Source organism: Culex quinquefasciatus, chromosome 2 (assembly GCF_015732765.1).
Source record: "Culex quinquefasciatus strain JHB chromosome 2, VPISU_Cqui_1.0_pri_paternal, whole genome shotgun sequence".
Lineage (NCBI taxonomy): Eukaryota > Metazoa > Arthropoda > Insecta > Diptera > Culicidae > Culex > Culex quinquefasciatus.
The window spans coordinates 96,162,235-96,182,694 of NC_051862.1; the positions used below are offsets into that span (position 1 = coordinate 96,162,235).

At 38.5% G+C, this 20,460-nt stretch overlaps 2 protein-coding genes and 1 pseudogene across 2 annotated transcripts; all 3 read right to left on the bottom strand.

The window, feature by feature from the left end:
• Positions 1–7,747: 7,747 nt before the first annotated feature.
• Positions 7,748–8,429, bottom strand: LOC6031460. Its single transcript, XM_001842212.2, has 3 exons — positions 8,219–8,429; positions 8,019–8,142; positions 7,748–7,946 (listed from the first exon to the last, which is right to left on the bottom strand). Exons 1-3 carry the CDS (start codon positions 8,310–8,312, stop codon positions 7,823–7,825), a joined length of 342 nt encoding a protein of 113 aa, XP_001842264.1. The 5' UTR covers positions 8,313–8,429; the 3' UTR covers positions 7,748–7,822.
• Positions 8,430–12,134: 3,705 nt separating this feature from the next.
• On the bottom strand, positions 12,135–13,844 carry LOC6038518 (annotated as a pseudogene).
• Positions 13,845–17,401: 3,557 nt separating this feature from the next.
• On the bottom strand, positions 17,402–18,178 carry LOC119767659 (toxin-like protein 14). The gene is made up of 3 exons (XM_038256711.1): positions 18,040–18,178; positions 17,848–17,968; positions 17,402–17,616 (listed from the first exon to the last, which is right to left on the bottom strand). Exons 1-3 carry the CDS (start codon positions 18,146–18,148, stop codon positions 17,457–17,459), a joined length of 390 nt encoding a protein of 129 aa, XP_038112639.1. The 5' UTR covers positions 18,149–18,178; the 3' UTR covers positions 17,402–17,456.
• Positions 18,179–20,460: the final 2,282 nt, after the last annotated feature.

Consider the following 20,460-nt stretch of genomic DNA (forward strand, 5'->3'; position numbering starts at 1 on the left):
TAGAGCATTCTAGCAAAAATGTTTCACCGTTCTAGCAGGATTCTGACAGAACCAGCTCTGCTAGAATATTTCGTGACTGGGTAGAGGAACTTTTTTTTGAACATTTCTATTTCGTTTGATTTTTACTTAAAGTTATTCAACTCTATTTACAAGAATTAAAAAAAATATTTCCCGCCCATAAAAAGTTGACCGATTCTTAGCGAAACTACACTACTTTTCAATTTTCATTGTGATTCAAGCAACAGTGTAGGGAATATTTAAGGAACACTTGATAGAAACAGTTTCTTGACCATTTATTTTCTCACTTAAAATTTTCTTGTTGAAGTCATTTTCATTTGTTTTTAGGTTAAGTTATTTCTCTTTGTTTATACAATGATCATTTGATGTCAAAATCAAAATCAAATTATTCGCTCTACAGTAGGGTGGTCCAAATCCGGACTTTTTTGGGGCTACCCCCTGAAATCAAAGATTGACCCATCACTAGGCTAAATTCCAAATTTGAGCTCATTCTGACCACGGGAACCCCTCCCTCCAATCGCTTAAAGTTTGTATGGAAAAAATCGTCAAAATGTATGGAGAAAAGCAACTGTTTTACTTTTTTACCTGTGGAAGGCGCTATAATTATCCGATTCTTACCATTTCTCAAATGTAGAACCTACATTAAATTTAGAACAACTTTTCCGAAGACACAATATTTTTAGGATTTTTTCCCGCGAAGTTATTAGCGCCCAAAACTGGCCATTTTTGCGCGGCCAGCTGTAAGGGGCTACCTAACAACGATGTTTATTTCCAATTCGTACACGCACGTGCTCTCTCTCAGGTTCAAACTCTCTCACGAGCTTGCTCGCCTGCCTGCCTGCCTGCCTGTTTACCTACAAGCGCGCGCTGTTTCTCGGCTTGGACTTTTGTCGTCGTTTTCGTTTGATATCCGCTGCGCTGCGTTCCTGGCGTTCCTGGCATGTTAATTATAATTTTCAACAAAAATAGTCGGTTTGTATTGAGATATAAAATTAAATGTAATATGTGAACAACAAAACGAAAAAAACACAACAATAGATATCATATTATAAGAGCGTGTGAGAGAGAATACAAATTTGATGAATTAGTTCATCCATGAATCGTCATCTGTTCTGATCCAAACCTAGTTGCATATTTTTATTAAAACAAACTACCTAAAAGAACAACATTTGTATTACCTGAAGATTTTTTTCAAATAATTGAATCATTATCATGTTTCTTTAGCATATACGAAAAACTGCGTGTAGTGCTTGGAAAAACAAACAAACCCTGTTCTCATGACATTTGCTGTATTTTTTTAATTGAGCCTAAGCTGTCTTTTCTTTAAACTATTTTTTTCAGCGCAGTTTTTTTTTATTTTTGACATAATTTAAGAATTTATATGCTAAATATAACTCAAAACAATCCTGCTATCTTTGTTGAAAATTATAATAAACATGCTAGAAACGCAGCCCAGCGGATAGCAAACGAAAACGACGACGACGACAAAAGTCCAAGCCGAGAAACAGCGCGCGCTTGTAGGTAAACAGGCAGGCAGGCAGGCGAGCAAGCTCGTGAGAGAGTTTGAACCTGAGAGAGCACGTGCGTGTACGAATTGGAAATAAACATCGTTGTTAGGTAGCCCCTTACAGCTGGCCGCGCAAAAATGGCCAGTTTTGGGCGCTAATAACTTCGCGGGAAAAAAATCCTAAAAATATTGTGTCTTCGGGAAAGTTGTTCTAAATTTAATGAAGGTTCTACATTTGAGAAATGGTAAGAATCGGATAATTATGGCGCCTTCCACAGGTAAAAAAGTAAAACAGTTGCTTTTCTCCATACATTTTGACGATTTTTCCCATACAAACTTTAAGCGATTGGAGGGAGGGGTTCCCGTGGTCAGAATGAGCACAAATTTGGAATTAAGCCTAGTGATGGGTCAATCTTTGATTTTAGGAGGTAGCCCCAAAAAAGTCCGGATTTGGACCACCCTACTCTACAGCCTTGCCTTGGCGTTCTCGATTGCGAGATTCCTACTCGAAACTAGGTGTCCGAAGGCTTGATTGTTGAGGCAATTGCAAACCACTTTTTACACCTAAGTATCCATCCACCCGGGATTCGAACTGACGACCTTTGGATTGTGAGTCCAACAGCCTACCAGCGACTCCACCAGGACAGGACCCAGGGAGACGACTCCTACACCTGGACTGAGCTATCGACCTAACGTTTTAGGTTAGACCGGGGCCAACATTTACTTCCCCATCCGACGGAAGGCGTGGTCAGACAAATCTCGTCTCGAAAAATGCCACCGGGACCGTCTGGGATCAAAACCCAAGCCGACTGTATAAAAGGCTTGCCCTTATGTATATTTTTGAAATAAAGATTTCGTTGTCCCGTCACGAAAAGTAGGGGAACAGCATCTACTTCCAGCGGGCCTCTTATGTTGGCAGGTCAGAAAATTGACATTCAATTTAAGCTAATTAGGGGCACGGGGGCAGAATGGCCCACCTAAGTAAAATGCGCCAAAAAACATAGAAAAAACATACAAATTTATGAATTCAGTGTAGGCTAATGCTTTGGAATGTTCCCTTCAATGTTGTATACTGCCTATGATCGCATAAATGTCCCGTATGCATTTTCATCGTTTTTGAGTTAATGATGCAGTTTCGTTCAAAATCGTGTGCTCTTTCAGAAAAGCCAGTACTTTATTCTAGAAATCAGGAGAAAATTCAGTTTTTTTCACGAAAACTTAACACGTAGCCTTATGTGTGGACAAACTTCAAATGCGTTTTTCTCAGCTTGCTGTTCTTGCAAATGGGACATTTATGCGAACATGGGCAGTATACTTGGTTGATGAATATTTTTAGCTTAAAACTATTTTTGAGCCACTTAAAAAAAGTTTTTTTTCGACTACTTTTCCTGGGCGCGGGGCAGAATGGGCTACTTTAGAAAACATGCCATTTTGTCTAATAAAACGTTGAAGAGAGATAAAAAGCGATTAAGGGACCTTTCTAACATAGTTTCCATGAAGTTTGATCACTTTTATAAAAATAGTCACTTACCAAAACAAGCATTTTTGAAAATAGTGTTAATATGTTATAATAAGACACTATTTTTAAAAATAAACATCGAAACAATTAAAAAAAACGACTAATGTTGCATTAAACGTGATTTGTGAACCTACCAGGAGCGACATAATCCATTTCAAAATTTCAAATCTTTTGATTGTTTTTCTAAGGCAGGAAAAGGGTGGTCCATTCTGCCCCCAAGAGGATTTTAACTTAACACTTCCACCACCAAGCCTTTAAATTGATTTGAGGTTGTGTTGTTGTTTGATTACCTTCGTAATAGCTCCTGGTAACATTATAAACATTGCACAAACTTTTTCAAACAATCTAACCTTCGAGAAAGCTTATTTAAGAACCTCGAAATAAACAACATTTGCGTGGTTTTGTCAATAAATTTACATTTTTGCTCATAATTCGAAAAATACAATGAATTCAAACGTGGTTTTCGGTGTGGTGATGTTATTTGACGTCCTTCATAAGACCCTTGCCTTACAGTTGGTTTAAATCCATTCTAAAGCCCAAAACCAAGGGTGGCCCATTCTGCCCCCACCGCCCCTAATTTAATTTTTTTTAAAGGAGCCGAAGAATCGGTCAGTTGGATTTTGTTTACCATGTGATAAACCCTAAAAACCTGTTTCATCCCTAATCCGACAAATTGTTAAAAAATATTTTAATTCATTCTAACAGGCATTCTTGCCAATCAAATTTATAACTCCAACACCTTCGCCAACACCTCAAACCAAAGTGGAATTTCCCGAGGATTGCAAATTTGTCAAAATTGGAAAAAAGCCAAATACCGTAAGCTTATAGTCCATGAAATTCCCTAACTTTTGACCTATAGGAGTATGGGTGTTGGAAGCTGTTGCAAAAAGATAAAAAAGCAACTAAGAGAGTTGGAATTGATGGAGTTTTACGAAAAAGGGGGCAATTTTAAGATTTTTTATGTTTTTTTGCGAGCTCAAACTTCAGCCCGTTTTACCCCACTTACCTTAGTCGTAGAGAGCTCATATCTGGAGTTTTTTTTAAAGGTCCAATAAACCAAATTTTTAGTTTTTGCTTTTTTGGTGTTTTTTAATACCAGGTAGCGAGTTGTGGCGCTATAACCACGGCAAATAGTGTCCAGGGCATTTGTGGAAATACAATGTCCCATCCCCGAGGGTCCCGGAGCACCAAAACTTCTTAGCATGGTGCTCCCATCGATTTATTGCTCTAACAAACAGGAACGTGAGCGGGGGATCCCCACGTTTCTTCCTCCCCTGTAGATTCAGAATTGTGTTGTTGTTTGAACATTCGTGCTCAAACTCAACCCACTTCAACGAATCATCTTTGCGGTAAACTTTACGCAGTTGGCCTGGCCGCTTTAACGTTTGTGATGTTTCAAAGCAATTTATTGCATTGGGCACTGCAATTGTTAATAATGACAAGAGGATGCTAGGCGTTAATCAACCTAAGGCATTTTCCAGGATGCCCTCGAAAGACTGGCTGCGCTAGGGTTAGATTAGATTAGATTAGATTTTGGTGTTTTTTAAAAAAACTGAAAATTTGGTTTATTGGACCTTTTCAAAAAAAAAAACTCCAAATATATTTGGCATGAGTTCATCTTATATCCAGACAAACAAACGTTGAAAGCGCACTTCGAGTTCGAGGCGACCTGTTCCACATCGGCGAAAAACTCGCTCTTAAAATCTTAACACTGGAACGCCCAACGCATGTCCAACTTACACGGACGCCCAAGCCTCCCAAAAAAGGTGGAACGGTAACTTCAACTCGCTGGTTCTCGGGCATAACTCAACCAATCCAGACGATTCTTGTTTCCAGTGATTTGTAGGAATGGAATCCTGAAATTTTGCAGAACTTGATTTGAACAAATCTGTAATTTCTGCTACCGAAAACATCGTTTCACCTTTTTTAAAACGACTGCCTCCGCGGAATTTTTGGCGAATTTTTTTTTACACGCGAAAAAAAAGTTGGAACGATGCTTTTGATCGCAAAAATTACAGATTTGATCCAATTAAGTTCTGCAAAGTTCTAGAATCATCTAACATCCTAACAAATCACTGGAAAGAAGAATCATCTTGATTAGTTGAGTTATGCCCGAGAACCAGCGAGTTGAATTTACCGTTCCACCTTTTTTGGAGCCTTGGACGGAGCATGGGTAAATAACAAGGGAAATGCGTAATAATACCTTTCTCTGGTATCAATACCAAATTTTGGTATTCCTGGACCCTTTAAAATTTGTCTTAAGGATTATGCAAGAGCAAAATGTGGTATCATACCAATTTAAGGTATTGTTTTGATATTGCAAAATTTCAGAATTTGTCAATGATCGAACACCACATTTTGGTATTCTTTTGGTATTACAGTATTTTATCAAATTCCTCTGCAACTATGGGAAAATTTTGACCAATTTTGACAAAATAATTAATTTTGCGCTAAAATGATGTCTCAAAGCGAATGCTTTCATTCAAAACCGGAAATTTCAAACTTGATTTTAAACATTTTTGATATACCCCCTACAGAAATGACTTGAAATTGTGGAAAATTTTCTAAGTCAGGATGGCACATTTTGGTATTATTTTGGTATTAACCCTCTACTGCCCAAATTTTTTTTTCGAAAATATTTATTTTTCCCGTGTTCAGAAGGTCATTTTGAGCAACTTTTGTTCTACGAAAAACTTTACTTTTCTTGTTTTATGTTTTTCTTGTTTCATTTATAGTATTTTAATTTGCATTTATCTTATTTAGTTTATGTTTGTATTTGGTAGTATTTGGCCTACTCTACCACCTAATATAATTACATTTCGCCTATCTAATTTTTTCATGTTTTTACAGTCACTTTTTCAATTTTTTGCATGTTTTTCCCATTTTCTGCTATAGAATCGCACCATCATCATTTAAATTGCAAAAAAGTGCGTAGAGGCATAGTCTGGGACACTACAAAAATTAATGCATACTTCTTTTTATTGAAAATATAAGAAATGTTAGTAAAAAACACTGTCAAAGTTGACCCCTAAAAAAATGACATTTTTAAAAACATTGGCAAAGTCACATAAAACAAGTTTAACTTCCAACCCTGAAATTTTCTAAAATTTGAAGAGTTCTTCTTTCCAATGCTATTTAAAGATCAAAAATCGGTTGGAAAATTGATTTTTGGCGATTTTTTAGATCGAAGCCTGTCTAAAGGCGGGGTTAGGTTGTAGAGGGTTAAAGTGTTTTATCAAATTCCTCTGAAACTATGGGAAAATTTTGACCAATTTTGACAAAATAATTAATTTTGCGCTAAAATAATGTCTCAAAGCGAATGCTTTCATTCAAAACCGGAAATTTCAAACTTGATTTTAAACGTTTTTGATTTACCCCCTAAAGAAATTACTTGAAACTGTGGAAAATTTTCTAAGTCAGGATGGCACATTTTGGTATTATTTGAATATTGAAAGGTTTCATCAATTTTCTCTAAAACTATGGGAAATTTGTTAAACAAATTTTACGAGTTGATTAATTTTGCGCTAAAATGACTTGAAACCCAAAAATGTTAAAGATGATTTTAAAAATTAGTGTGATATACCCACTAATATTTTTTTCAAAAACGTTGAAATATCTCTAAGTCGGGATAACCAAATACTTTGAAAAACGAGTTAATCGATAGATTAATGAATTTTTGTGAATTTCAATTCAGTTTCATTTTAATAATACTTATTTTTCAATCTTGTTATTTTTCAGAAGCTTCAAGAACTTCAAGCACAGGCCGTTCATCAATGACAAATGCATTCGGTGTGGTGAAGAATATCACTAATAACAACATGGAATCATCAGGTGAGTAGATTTGGCGGTTGCATATGAATAATTTCCGTTTTTTCACTAACTGCAACTGCTGCACTAAAAATGGTATGAAAATACCAAATTTTGGTATTACTTGTTCAAATACCAGCGACCATAATGTGCTCTTGGTTGCCCAGTAATAGATGGTAAAATACCATGAAATCATACCAAAATCATGTTTGTGAAAGACCACAGGAATACCAAAATATGATTTTCCAAGAGCGCGGGAATACCTAAAATTAAAACCATGGCAATACCAAGTTTTGGTATTCAAGCAATGTTCAAAAATCCAGAAGACCTCAACTTGGTATTGAAATGGTTTTATTTTGAGGTATTATTTTACCCTTGGAATAACATGGTTTGGTATTGTTGTGCCCTTACACATACAAGATTTTGGTATGATTTCATGGTATTTTACCATCTATTACTGGGCAACCAAGGGCACATTTTGGTCGCTGTTATTTGCCCAAGTAATACCAAAATTTGGTATTCCCGTGTTATTTACCCCTGCTCGGGGGCCGTTGGAATGTTAAGCTTTCAACTCATGCAAAAAGTTCAAACTTTTGTGATATATTGAGTGGCCCCACCCTTCCCTAATTACACAAATTAATTGGATGTAATTTATTTTCTTCCTTCAATAATCGTATTACAGGTAAAATACTTTTCCATCCATCTTGCACTTGTACCTTTTGCAGCAATCGGGATAGGGAAGACTCATATCTTGACCAGCATCCATGCAGTTCTTCATAGCAACCAGCTTGACGCCACAGCTGAAAATATAATCGGAATTGTAAGGAATTGCTGTTACCATTGTCATATATTTAATAATGATGTGAATTATCTTTGAATAATAGTTACACAAAATGTTTTTACTTCTCAATATACATTTTTATTAGGATCACGATGAGTCATAATGCAGACAAGCAACAATAAAATCTGATCTAATGATAAGTAACAACACCCTCCAGTTCACACTTGTATTTGTGGCAACACTCGGGAAAATCCTTGGTAAGATCTTGCTCGATCTTCTCGCAATGGGGATCGTTCACGAGCACGGAACCGCAACTGAAACAGAAAAAGAATAATCCAATTTCAGTTATCAGCAATATTTCAAATCAAAACATTCTGCTGAATTACGTTGTGTAGGTCAGCGAGAGATTTGTAGAGCAAAACACTTTGGTGCAACTCTTGGGCAGTTTCGCCGACTCCAGGGGAGCAACAACTGTTTGGGTACCCTCGTCGTAACACTTTCCAGGGTAATCTGTAATGCGGATAACCGGTACACGTAAAACTATTGTTGTAATCCAAAGTTTCAGCAGTCTACGGCGTCACCATACCTGGATGTTCAGCATTTTGAAGCACAGCTTCGGCAGCCAAGGAGCCACCAATGGCACAACAAACCAGCAAGATGATCACACCGAATGTCTTCATCGTTTTTTTTTGTTTTCAGCTCGTCTTCGCGTATGGAAAGATTATAACCGGTAAGGTAAACTGCGATCGATCAAACGATCTAATCTCGGCTGCATCCAGAACCAGACTGAGTTCGCTGGGTCATTGCCAGTCGGCTTAAAGCCGAAACGAGTCGGCGATCGACGATCGCGGTGACAAGGTTAATATGGGTTGAGGGTTGAGACAGCAATGTTTAATTTAATCAATCAGAGCTCTGATCACTTTCGATTAATGTTTCTTTAACTATTTTCTTAAATAAAAGATAAACTAATTAATTAATAAAATGAAAACAACACAGAATATTTTAGTTATCGAATTTATCATACTTATTTACGATCCTAAAGTGAACTAAGGGGAAGGTGATCAATACTTGTTTACTGTAGAGATTCTTGTTTGTGAAATTAGTTTGTTGGTAGTAAGGTATTGTCTCAAACTAGTATTCTAATAAAGTGGAAAAGTGAGTTCTAGGGGATTTTTGCGGTTGAGTTTTCTTAGTTATTATAATCAATACATTGTAATAAAAAATGTTACTTAGTCCACCATTAGGTGATTGGCGCCTTCCACACATTCATAAAGTCAATACATTCAGTCAAAATAGCCTTAAAATGTTTAACAAATCAGCTTCATTACTCATTTATTTTGATAGGGGTTTCAGACCTTCAATATTTCTGGCTCTTCGGCAAGGTCTGATAATAAAACCTATCCAACGATAGTTCACATGGAAGATTCGGTCAATATTTCTACCTCAATATCTGAGATCCGGCCTCCAAAAACTGTATAAATAACACTTAAATGCTAATAACTTTTAATAGGGTTGTCAGATTTTTGATGTTTTAGGCTCATTCAAAAGGTCTTTCTATTATCTAACTAACGACGCGTCGCGTTACGGACCCGAACATAATTTTTATTGAACCCTTTCAGGCCTGATTTTTTCTCTGCTGTGTTATTCTAAAATTTTGGTATCAGTAGTTGAGTTTTTAAATGACTACACAGAAACAGGCAAAAAAAGTTACATTTCATTATTGGACGTTCTGGGTTCTCCAAAGTGTCCTGTAATACAGATCTTGGAGTCTACCGCCGTAACAACAAGATTCTACCAAGTTTCCGATGATGGTTCATATTCAGAGATATCCCTGGGACTCTTTGGCAACACTATGAGCTATGCGGCTCACTTTTGGGATGTTCTGGGTCCTCCAAAGTGTCCTGGAATACAGATCTTGGAGTCTACCGCCGTAACAATAAGATTCTACCAAGTTTACGATTATGGTTCATATTTATATAACTCAGAGTGTTGCTAAAGGGTCCCAGGGATATCTCTGTATATGAACCATCATCGGAAACTTGGTAGAATCTTGTTGTTACAGCCGTAGACTCCAAGATCTGTATTCCAGGACACTTTGGAGGACCCAGAACATCTCAAAGGGATCCAAATAGCTCAGAGTATTTCCAAAGGATCTCAGGGACATCACTGAATATGAACCATAATCGGAAACTTGATAGAATCGTGTTGTTACGGTGGTAGACTCCAAGATCTGTATTCCAGGACACTTTGGAGGACCTAGATCATTCCAAAGGAGATCCAAAGGGATCGAAGTGGTGCCAAATGGTCGCGAGGTTGTGGCTGGTTATAACTAAACTTCATTTGCCTGGAAAAATCGTTGTTAGCTTGATTTTATTCAAAAATTTCGGAAGATTCCAAATTTCAGGTTTTCAGGATGTTCTAGGTCGTCAAAAAGGCCAATAACAACCACTCAAACATTTTTCCTAGCTAGAGAAACTCATAAATTACAACTTTGTTGAACAATGTTGTATGTTTTGAGCACTGTGTGATTTTATACAACCGAATTTGGGTATGGGTCATCCCTAGTAACATTTTAGGTTTTAAGTAGGTCATAAAAGCCTATTTAGGCCGTATGAGGGTTTCCAGAACCCTGATAAAACCTGTAAGTTTAAAAATGTTACTAGGGATATATGACCCATCAGGCCTGAGACTTATCGGACGGTTTGAATGATACCAAAACGGTCAAAATCCGTAAAGTCAATCTGGAGATAATCGAGTGACATTTTTTGTCCACCCACCTACACACATCCGCACAGACATTTGCTCAGAACATGATTCTGAGTCGATATGTATACGTGAAGGTGGGTCTAGGTGGTTAAATTAAGAAGTTCATTTTTCGAGTGATTTTATAGCATTTCCTCAGTATTAGTGAGAAAGGAAAAAAACAGACAATGTTTCTAGGTTTTCGAATCACGTTAGCTTTTCCATATTCAAAGCAACACCGGAAAAGTAAAATATTCTTTAGCGTTATTAGTTAATTTATGAATCTCTAACTAGGTATGCTTAGAAGCCCCCAAATGGTAAAATAAAAACGAAAAGCAAATCGATTTATTTGGAAATACTCCCATACAAACTTCAAGCGATTAGAGGGTTCGGTTTTCGTGATCAGAATGAGCTCATATTTAAAATGTAGCCTATTGATGTTTCAATCTTTAATTTCGGGGGGTATTCCCGAGGAAGCCCGGATTTGGACCAACCTAATGGGTATCAAATTTTATAGTTTTTGATACTGGACATAAAAATGGACATCATACGAGTTTGGTCAATCCGTCATATACGTTTATACTGGACATAAACATGTACATATTGCCTATATTGGTCGCAAATCGCCGGGACCCGTGGTGTATTGGTGAGCGTGGTTGCCTCTCACCCAGTCGGCTTGGGCTCGATCCCAGACGGTCCCGTTGGCGATAAACTGACTTAGAAATCCAAAGGTCGTCAGTTTATGTTTCGATTTGTTTATCGAACAACAACATTTTTAAGCTGAACAAATGCCCCTGGCCGACCAAGTTAAAAAGACGTTGAGCATGACTAAGGTTACCAACTAAGGTTACTAACTGCTGAGCAAAAAATCCGTACACTTAGCCAGTATCACAGGTTTTAACAAGCTTTTGATCAGCAGGAAAATCATGTCAACCCTCTGGACTTCAAAGGGTCTTGATTTACCCACACGCAAAACCGCCAATGCGAATTTTATGAGCATTGGTACCAGAATTTTGAACATCGAATGGTCAACATCGATCATGCACATCCGATGTTCAAAGCGCGATGCCCATTCGATGTTCATCTTGCTTTTTTAGAAATTTGACAGTTCATTTGATTGTGTGCGTGTCGCCGCGCGCAGCTTTTGGCTGTTTTCACTATTCGCCACTGGCGGCGCCACCGTACATTGCCGCTACTGGGCTAGTACCGCTTTTCGCCACTAGATGGATTTATTCCCCCAGGACGCAAACCAAATATGAACGAAAAATATGAATTAAAACGAATTATTTTTATTGCTTCAACACGATAAATAAAACTAAGCTATGCATTGGATATTGAAATTACGCTTTACTTAGTTTTATTTATCATGTTGAAGCAATAAAAAATATGTTTTGATTAATATTCCTCCTAAGAAGAATATGGGATTAAAAAGCAAACAGTTTTTTGTGTTTTATTACATATTTTAACAGGAACTATAACGTTGTTGCATTGATTTTAGTTGGTAGAAAACGAAACTATTGGCACTACGCCCCCCGGGGCATGGCCTTCCTCTAACGTGGGATTTCTGCTCCAGCGCCTCTGACGAGACAGGAGAAACCGGGACCGACGTTTTACTTCACCATCCGATAGAAGCTCAGTGGATAAGGCGGGAATCGAACCCGCGTCTCATAGCATCATCGGGATCGGCAGCCGAAGCCGCTACCCCTGCGCCACGAGACCCACTTAGTTGGTAGGTTAACTCTAAATTATTGTGTATTATTGTGTGATCAAATTACAAACACCGCAAGGCCAAATCTCACTTCTTTACTACTTCTGTTTCTCCTCTTCTTGGCTCCGACCACTCCGTCCTTCTTCGCGATCTTCTTTTCCTTCTTGTCCCCGGTAACAGCCTTCTTACCGGTCTCGGACTTCTTAGCGGTGTTGGTCTCGTCGCGCTTCTTGGTGGTTCGGTCTCCTTGTCGGCAGCCTTGACAATAGCCTTGTTTTTCTCCTTCTCAGAACCGACTGAGCTGCGCGATTCAGTTATCAACGGTCCGGTCCGGCGGCAGATATGCTCCGACGGGGCAGGACCAGCACCTCCATATACTCGGACGCGACTCAACGCAACGTTTTTGATGGCCAGACGAGATCCCTTGCGCTCCAGCACCACCGGCGTGATAAGACGATGGATCTTGTGCTTTTGGACTTCGTCTTCTTGCCGCTCTTCTCCGGAAGCGGGTGCTCTCCCACAAACTGACGCACGGCTTCCTCCTTGCGGATGTTATTCGCACGCTTCGGTCCGAGACGGCGCGGCATGGTCGTATCCGTTAGTCCGGGAATGTCCTTCTCGACCTCCCTCAGGATGTTCAGCGCCAGCACCGACAGGTTCCGGTCCACGATACAACAGCGAATCAACGTTGCAGCTATACTGCCAGCGGTTCGGGTTGGTCTGGAATTAAATTTTGAATTCTTTTTGAATAAAACTTAAAAATGATTTTATATAAGAGGTTCAGATTAAGTGGATTCGCTCATGTGTCTTCAGAAACTTGTGTAAATGGGGGACATCACGGAGTTCCGGGAAGGTGTCCCGGACGCGTCCACGAGAGCTGGAAGAGCAATAAAATCTAGTGTACCTTCTTGTGCTGGGACCGCCCGACCTTTCTGATCATGTTTATGGCCTCCGCGAGTGGTGGCGAACGGACGGGCCCGGTTTTCGGCGCCGGAGAGATTTCCATTGGATTCCTTCGAGGAAATAGTCTGCATTAAATCCATGCTGATGATCGAGTCTCAACTCTTCCGGTGCCGAACTAGACTTTCACACGACCGGGCATAGTCGGAACAACCTGCGGCGATAGATACCGAACTCGCGAGGCAGGTTGCTGCTTTTGCGAGGGTTGATCCGCACCGACTCGTTGATCGTTTTTACTGCGGGGATAAGGACAAAGTGATTCGGAGAATCGTCAAAAAAAAAGCTTCTATTTCTTACAAAAAATAACGAATTTCAAGATCTAAAAGGACACTCACTTTTGTTGTTCTTCTTGGCGGAAATCTTCAGCAACATGTCCACATCAATGACCTGATGTTTCCGGTTCTGGTGCTTCCGGACGGCAATGTGCGTCAGCATAACGCGCTTTTCCAGGAGGTGCGTGGTACATGATGTGAGGTGGCCGTCCCTGTTTCGCGCGTCCCTCGGTGCCATCGGAAAGCTTCTCTTTCGCTCCATGCTGGTGGTTCTCAAATTCGACCACTTACTGCGGCAGGAAAAAGGAGGAAATTTTTAAGAGTTGAGTCAGAAAACAATTTTCCCAAAAAACACAAACATTCACTAGCTCGTTCTGGCAGTCCCAGCCAATGTTTCCCGGGACCAACCTGCATATTTCAAGCACTTCCCTCGCGAACCACACAACCGGGGCCATCGGAACCGCTGTTGGCCAAACACAACCCGCGAACGTCCACGGAACACCGTAAAACCCGACGACGACAGACGCGCGAAAAAAAAAACGGACAACGTCAAGTAAGAGAAACGTCAATCTGGTTGAAAAAGAAGAGTAGGCGGCAGGCTATTTTAAAAAGTAGAAAGAAGAATTTGAGAGACGGTGTGCAAAATAACGCACACTAAGACAAAAAACTTTATCGTTTGATTCAGATTGTGGTAGTGTTGGTAAATTTTGTAACGTTTTGAACATCTGATGTTCAAAATTGTGAACATCGGATGGGCTGCGGCGATTGAGCATTCAACGTTCACCGGAATAGGTTTGCGTGCAGTCAAACTTTTACGTGGTAAATTTGTTTTGTAAGGAATTTGAAAACAACAGTTGATAATCAACTTTTAACTGAGGTAAACCTGAAAAATTACCTAAAATATCTTTCTAAGGACAGTTACAAAATCTCATTAGCAAAAACCCTGACCAAAGCTAACAAAAATTTAAATTTTTATTGCGCATTTTGCACTTTACTAGAGTCTTGCGCAATTATTTTCATCACAGTATTTTTTCATCACAGTGCTTTTTCATCACAGTAATGACAAAAATACCCGTTGCCAAGGCAGGCTGTTAATGTTTATTTATTTTTCCTAAGTTTAGAAAACTATGAAGTGTCCAGTGCAAGGGAAGTGACTTCGTTCGGGTAGTCCCAGAACCGGTGATTCAAGGAGACAGTTACCACGGCTTGTTCCGACTAGAAAAATATGGTCTTCGGTGCCGGTATGGCGGTACTTAGTCTTCTTGTCGGATGGATCATGGACAACCAGAGGGCGTTGCTGTCTGCATTGGGGACAGACGGCTTCACTTCTTGTTGAATAGTCTTTCCCAACATCTACTGATCCGGTGCTGCCGAGGGGGGTCCCTTCATGACGATAAAGGCCAGTAGCCTGATGAAGCAACAGACGGCGGTTCTATTGGCCTAGGCGTGAATAGCACGGGATTAACGCAACCCATGAAGATCAACGCGAGATGGACGGATATTCTGAGCAGTTCTGAGTTCCACCGTTGGAGAGGGCGTTCGGTAGCTGTTGAATACCCTCTACCATGGAACTCACCCGATAAACCAATGCAATTTTTGGATATTACTGTTAACTAATAAATTCTTCCTAAACATGTGTGTTCTTCCTGGTTTTAGTACCAACAGGATAAAAATGAGATGCTTAGAGTTAGACTGATTATACTGAAAATATACCGATTTCTTTTTCCACAATGTATCGTTTTTTATTCAGAATATTATTGAATTTACAGCCAATTCCCCATAACTTTAATTGATCTTAGCCCAAAATTGACCAGAAATCGTCCGACAAAATCATGGCCTCGAACCGTTAGAATAATGGCCGAGATGGTCGAGAGAATTATGCCTTCTGGCACATTAAAAAATAACCCGTCAAAAAACTCAAAGTTTCAAATACGAGAATCGAGCCAGGAACCTTTAACAGACCATCTCAATGACTAACTGTCTCGACTACCACAGCTTGGTGACTAGATTGTGGTCAGAAGTCGATACATTACACTTGTTTTGTTTTGATGGTGTGATGGAAAATCAGTTTGCCAACTGTGATGAAAATAATCCCGCAGCACTCTACTGAGGTGCAAAGTGCGCAAAGTTGACAGTTCTCAGTCCTGCAAAGCAGTGTGATGAAAAAATCTAGGCCTAGCACGATTGACACAAAACTCTTGAAATTGCTGCAAGGCGCAATATTGACAGATCGAAATATGTCTTGATAATGATCTCATTCTATTGACGAGATAGAGTGTCAGACGAAATTACAGAGTTAAGTCTTAATACAGCCATTCCACGTCAAACAGGAAGTCTCGAAATCAAAAGTGCTCCGATTTGGCTCAAATTTGGAGTGGGGGTTCTTTGGCCCAAATAATTAGACCCGTATTTTTTTTATTTGGCGATTAGGGTGGTCCTATCCGAAAAGGGTGGTCAATAAAATTGCGTTTTTCGTCGATTTTAGCAAAAACCACATTTTTCAAAAAATCATATCTCCGGAACGGCTGAACCAATTTTTGAGCGCCACAATTCAAAAGAAAGGTTATTAGTTGGGCTTTTAGGGAAAAATATGTTGAGGTTCAAAAAAAATAGCTCAATGTTTGAAAAGGTCCTATGAAAATTTCATTTGCCGATTTGAAGGTCTCGGGACCAAAGAGCCCATGTCTGAAAATATTTTTTGCTAATTCCTTGTAATATTTTACACAACATATTAAACACATACGAATATCCATTAACATGTTTCGAAGATATGATTTTTTAAACATTTTTGTAATTGAAAGACGCAACTTTTGGTACCCAGACATGTATAGGTTATCGCTGAAATTTTCAAGTTATCGCAGTTTTAGTGAAAAAAGTTGATTTTACCCGTTTTCGTCATTTTGCCGTTTTTGCGCGCGGCGCGTCGAAAACCCCAGTTTTAATGTTAAAAAAATCATATCTTCGAAACGTGTTAATGAATATTCGCAATTTTTTGATATGTTTGATGTGTTATTGGGATGATCGGATTAGTCGTTAAAATAACGAAAAATAATAACAAAGATTTGTTCGTAAAAACATAAAATGTTATTAGTCTGTTATTACAATAACAATCCAATAACAAAACATCATAACGGCGAATAACAAAACGTGTTATAAATAACATAAAATGTTATTGGTCTAGAATTTTCAAATATCAAAAAATGTTATTCCAAAGTTATTACCGTCTGCTCGGGAAGGCATTTGAAATGTGTTTGCCACGAATCAAAATTTAAGGTATAAGTGATTTGAACAATTTGTTGAATAATTTTAAGTAAATTGTAAGTGACTTAAAATAATCATTTAAAAATTACTGGGTATTAAGATTCCGATTTCAAGATTGTTATTATTATTTTTCATAACTTATTTAAACTTGTGTAACGTTCCTGACACTTTGTATGGAATATGTTCAAAGCTCATTAGAATGTGATCAACGACAACACGCCTGCTTACAGAACTCGACATAACTATTAGTCCTTACCCAAAGTAATCGATGGAGAAATCACTACCACACGCCATTTCCTCGCAGCAGAAGGGCCTTTGACGAGTTTCGCCAGGTTTGAAATGAATCTTCGTTTTTGGGTCGTAACACTCACCGGGGTAATCTTAAAGAATGGAAAAAGGTTACAGCATTCATTTTAAAAGAGCAAATTTTTGCGATTTACCTGAATGTGTTGCATTCAACATGATATAGGTGTAAGCTTGAGCACAGGCTAAGCCTACGATAAGTAATCCCAGTACTGTTAAGCTATACATTGTCTCCAGCGTTAAAATATTTACTCTTTGAATATTCAATCAACACCAGTTGAACCAGTTTTGAATGCTGTACAACGTAAACTGATTAGCGACGTTGAGTTTAGCTGAACGAGAAGCTGATGCCCTGAAGACGCTTTGTTTACGGAAAGCAAGTGATTTGGTATACGAACGGCACACGGTGGTGGTTTCACAATTCAACGGAAAGGTTATCGATGAGCACGTGCGATGATGTCATTAACGAGTTCTAGTTCATCTCAAAGTGGAATTAGGTCAATAATTGTTGTTCTATGCATTATTTTATTTATTTTGAATTATTCTTTATTTTTGAAAACGGTAGAAACTTAATTATTTCAACGCTTTCCCGGATATCGGGGCCCATTGCCGTTGCTGTAGTGCAGAGAACAAAGCTTAGAAATGTCACAAACGGGTTGTGGGCAGCAGTCCGGATACTGTTTGCTGTAATCTACCAAACTCAAGGTACATCCCTTTGGCGGGGCGATCACACCACAGCTGCGATTGGAGAGTGTATTCGAATGATTAATGATTAAAGTGGCATTGTCTGCTTCTGGGAATCATTTAAAAAATTGTGATTTTTTTGCGAAGCAATACAATACATACATAATATACTTATTTTCAAATCAGAGTAGACACTTGAGTCACAATGCGCTTATATTATTTCACTTTTAACCAGCAACAAAAAAACACAATTTTTATATGAATTTCGCGTAATAACAAACTTACCCGCTGAACATTAAAGAGAAATCGGCATCGCAATCCAAACGTTCACATTTGCCATTGAACTGGGCTTTTCCAATAGGGACACGTATTCCACTTTCTGGATCGTAACATTCACCTGGATAGTCTATACAAAAATAAAAGTTAGATAGAATTTATTTTCTTCACTTTTACTTAAAACAATGCTGTAGCGAGTACCTGGGTTGGTTGCATTCGGTAAAAGGTAAACGTAAGCTTTACATTGCATAAAACAAAAAATGGTTAAAATTGCTATCTTTATCGTGAAGCCGTTAATGCTGGCCATCATTGTAGATGAAGCAAATTAATCGTCTTGGATTAAAATTGAAACTAACTGAACTCTGCAAGTTGTTGGATGAATTTATACCCTTATCGTGCAAGGTTAACCTATCGTTGAGCAATTGTCACGTTTAGTTGTCTATACTAAGCCTATGGAAACTACGTATACTATAAAGGAATTCTTTAAATCATTATATTAATATGCACCCCCGCCTTTTCTCGGTATTATAAGAATTGTCCGGGAAAAAATCATTGAAGTTGGAAACTTATTATTGCTAAACCATGCTGGAAAAATTTGAGCTTCTTAGTAGGGGGACAGGGGGTAATATGCACCCCCTAAGGGAAAACTGTGATTTCTCAACCATAACAGCATTTCTGTAAAAGAATTTCGTTAGATGTTCATAAATAACTATTAGTTAACGTCCGTCATCCAAGTGAAAAAAGTCATTAAAAACCTCAAAATTGTTTAAAAATAACAGATTTCTAAAAATATTTGTGATTACTTTCAAACAACCATGCGGGGCAATATACACCGCAACATTGGGGCAAAATGCACTACAACAACGGGGCAAAATGCACCGCAACAATTCGCGATTAAAAGCTCAAAAATTCCGACAGATGGCGCAAAGCATCGAAGAATGACGATTCAAATTTTCGCTGTTCGGTTACATAGGAATGCAAACTTAAAATTGAATTTACAGCTCTTAGAACAACTTTTGAGAAAAAATTCAAGTGGTACGAGTGTAAACTTTTTGCCTTCTATAAATTAACGCAATAAATAAATTTTGAAAAAAAAAATAATTTTGAAAAAAATAATATTGTTTAAAATGATAGAGCATCAAAAGTTAACAAAGTACCAGCTCGAGTTTTTGCTCAAAAGTTTTTTTGAACGCTGGAATTTAACAAAACAGAATTCGCATACATAACCTCAAAGGGCGGAAATTTCTATCGACATTCTTCGCTCTGTTCTGCTACTCAACACTAGGCGTCGCATGTCGTTTGGCTCTTGAACGGCAATGGGGCAAAATGCACCGGGTAAAAGCAGTTTTCACTAGTCACCACTAGATGACACCGCTGTTTTTACAAAGGAGCTTCACAGCAGTGCATTTTGCCCCGACCCCGCTTTTTGCAGAAAATTTAATTAAAAATGCATTTTTTGATGTTTTTGGACTCATCTATCTTCAGAATAATGAAGATTATGGCAAAAAATAAATACCTCAACACTTAGAATAACAATAAATGCTTTTTTATTGCCCAAAAATCACTATGAAAGTTCAATGAAAATTAGATGAAAACACAACATTTTACAGTTTTGCAAATAACTTAAGCTGTTTTTATACCACGATGCTCAAATTTGTCCAGCATGGTTTAGCAGTGTTAAGCTTCCAATTTCTATGATTTTTCCCCCGGAAAATTCTTCCAAATACCGAGAAAAGCAAGGGGTGCATTTTGCCCCGGGGGTGCATATTACCCCCTCTCCCCCTATAAAATCAGCTTAAGTTTTTTGCAAAACATTAAAATGTTGTGTTTCCATTTAATTTTCATTGAACTATCATTATGATTTTTGGACAATATAAAAAGCATTTATTGATATTGTAAGTTTTGAGGTAGATAGTTTTGGCCATAATCTTCATTATTCTGTAGATAGATGAGTCCAAAAACATAAAAAATGCATTTTTAATTAAATTTTCTGCAAAAAGCGTAGTCGGGGCAAAATGCACCGCTGTGAAGCTTCTTTGTAAAAACAGCGGTGTCATCTAGTGGCGAATAGTGAAAACTGCTTTTACCCAGTGCATTTTTCCCCATGTTTTGGTGCATTTTGCCCCGCATTGTTGATTGAAATGAATCAGAAATGTTTTTAGAAATTTAAAATTTTCGCACAATTTTGAGGTTTTTAAAGGATGACGAAGAATAATACATTCAAACCCCGATGGTTTGACACCAACTGTTGTCAAACGAACGGGGTCACTTTTTAGTTTGACACCCCTTTTACACGGAGTTAACACGCACTACCAAACGTTTGTTTTGATAGTGTGCGTGAGCGCCGTGTAAAAAGTGACAGTTCTTCACTTTTTAGTTTGACTTTGACCAACCAACGGGGTACAAACTAAAAAAGTGTCAAACGAAAAAGTGACCAACCACCGGGGGTTGAGTGTAGTTGGTTCACTAGCGTGCCCAGATCCTCAAGGAAGGTGGGGCAACAATATGAGCGTTTTGAAAATTTCGTCGTTTATGGACACCCCCTTCAGACGTGCATTGGCACTCAATAGCACTTGACAGTTTTTTTAAGGCCATGGCTTGGAAAAGGCACCATATTAATTT

Bases quoted from the DNA above. Each gene is read 5' to 3' on its own strand.
- LOC6031460 (XM_001842212.2), bottom strand. From the start codon at position 8,312: ATGAAGACATTCGGTGTGATCATCTTGCTGGTTTGTTGTGCCATTGGT. The intron at 8,143-8,218 runs GTATGGTGACGC...TCCGCATTACAG, and splicing joins TCAAAATGCTGAACATCCAG to ATTACCCTGGAAAGTGTTAC. The intron at 7,947-8,018 runs GTAATTCAGCAG...TTTCTGTTTCAG, and splicing joins CTCTCGCTGACCTACACAAC to TTGCGGTTCCGTGCTCGTGA.
- LOC119767659 (XM_038256711.1), bottom strand. From the start codon at position 18,148: ATGATGGCCAGCATTAACGGCTTCACGATAAAGATAGCAATTTTAACC. The intron at 17,969-18,039 runs GTACTCGCTACA...ATTTTTGTATAG, and splicing joins ACCGAATGCAACCAACCCAG to ACTATCCAGGTGAATGTTAC. The intron at 17,617-17,847 runs GTAAGTTTGTTA...CTCCAATCGCAG, and splicing joins TTCTCTTTAATGTTCAGCGG to CTGTGGTGTGATCGCCCCGC.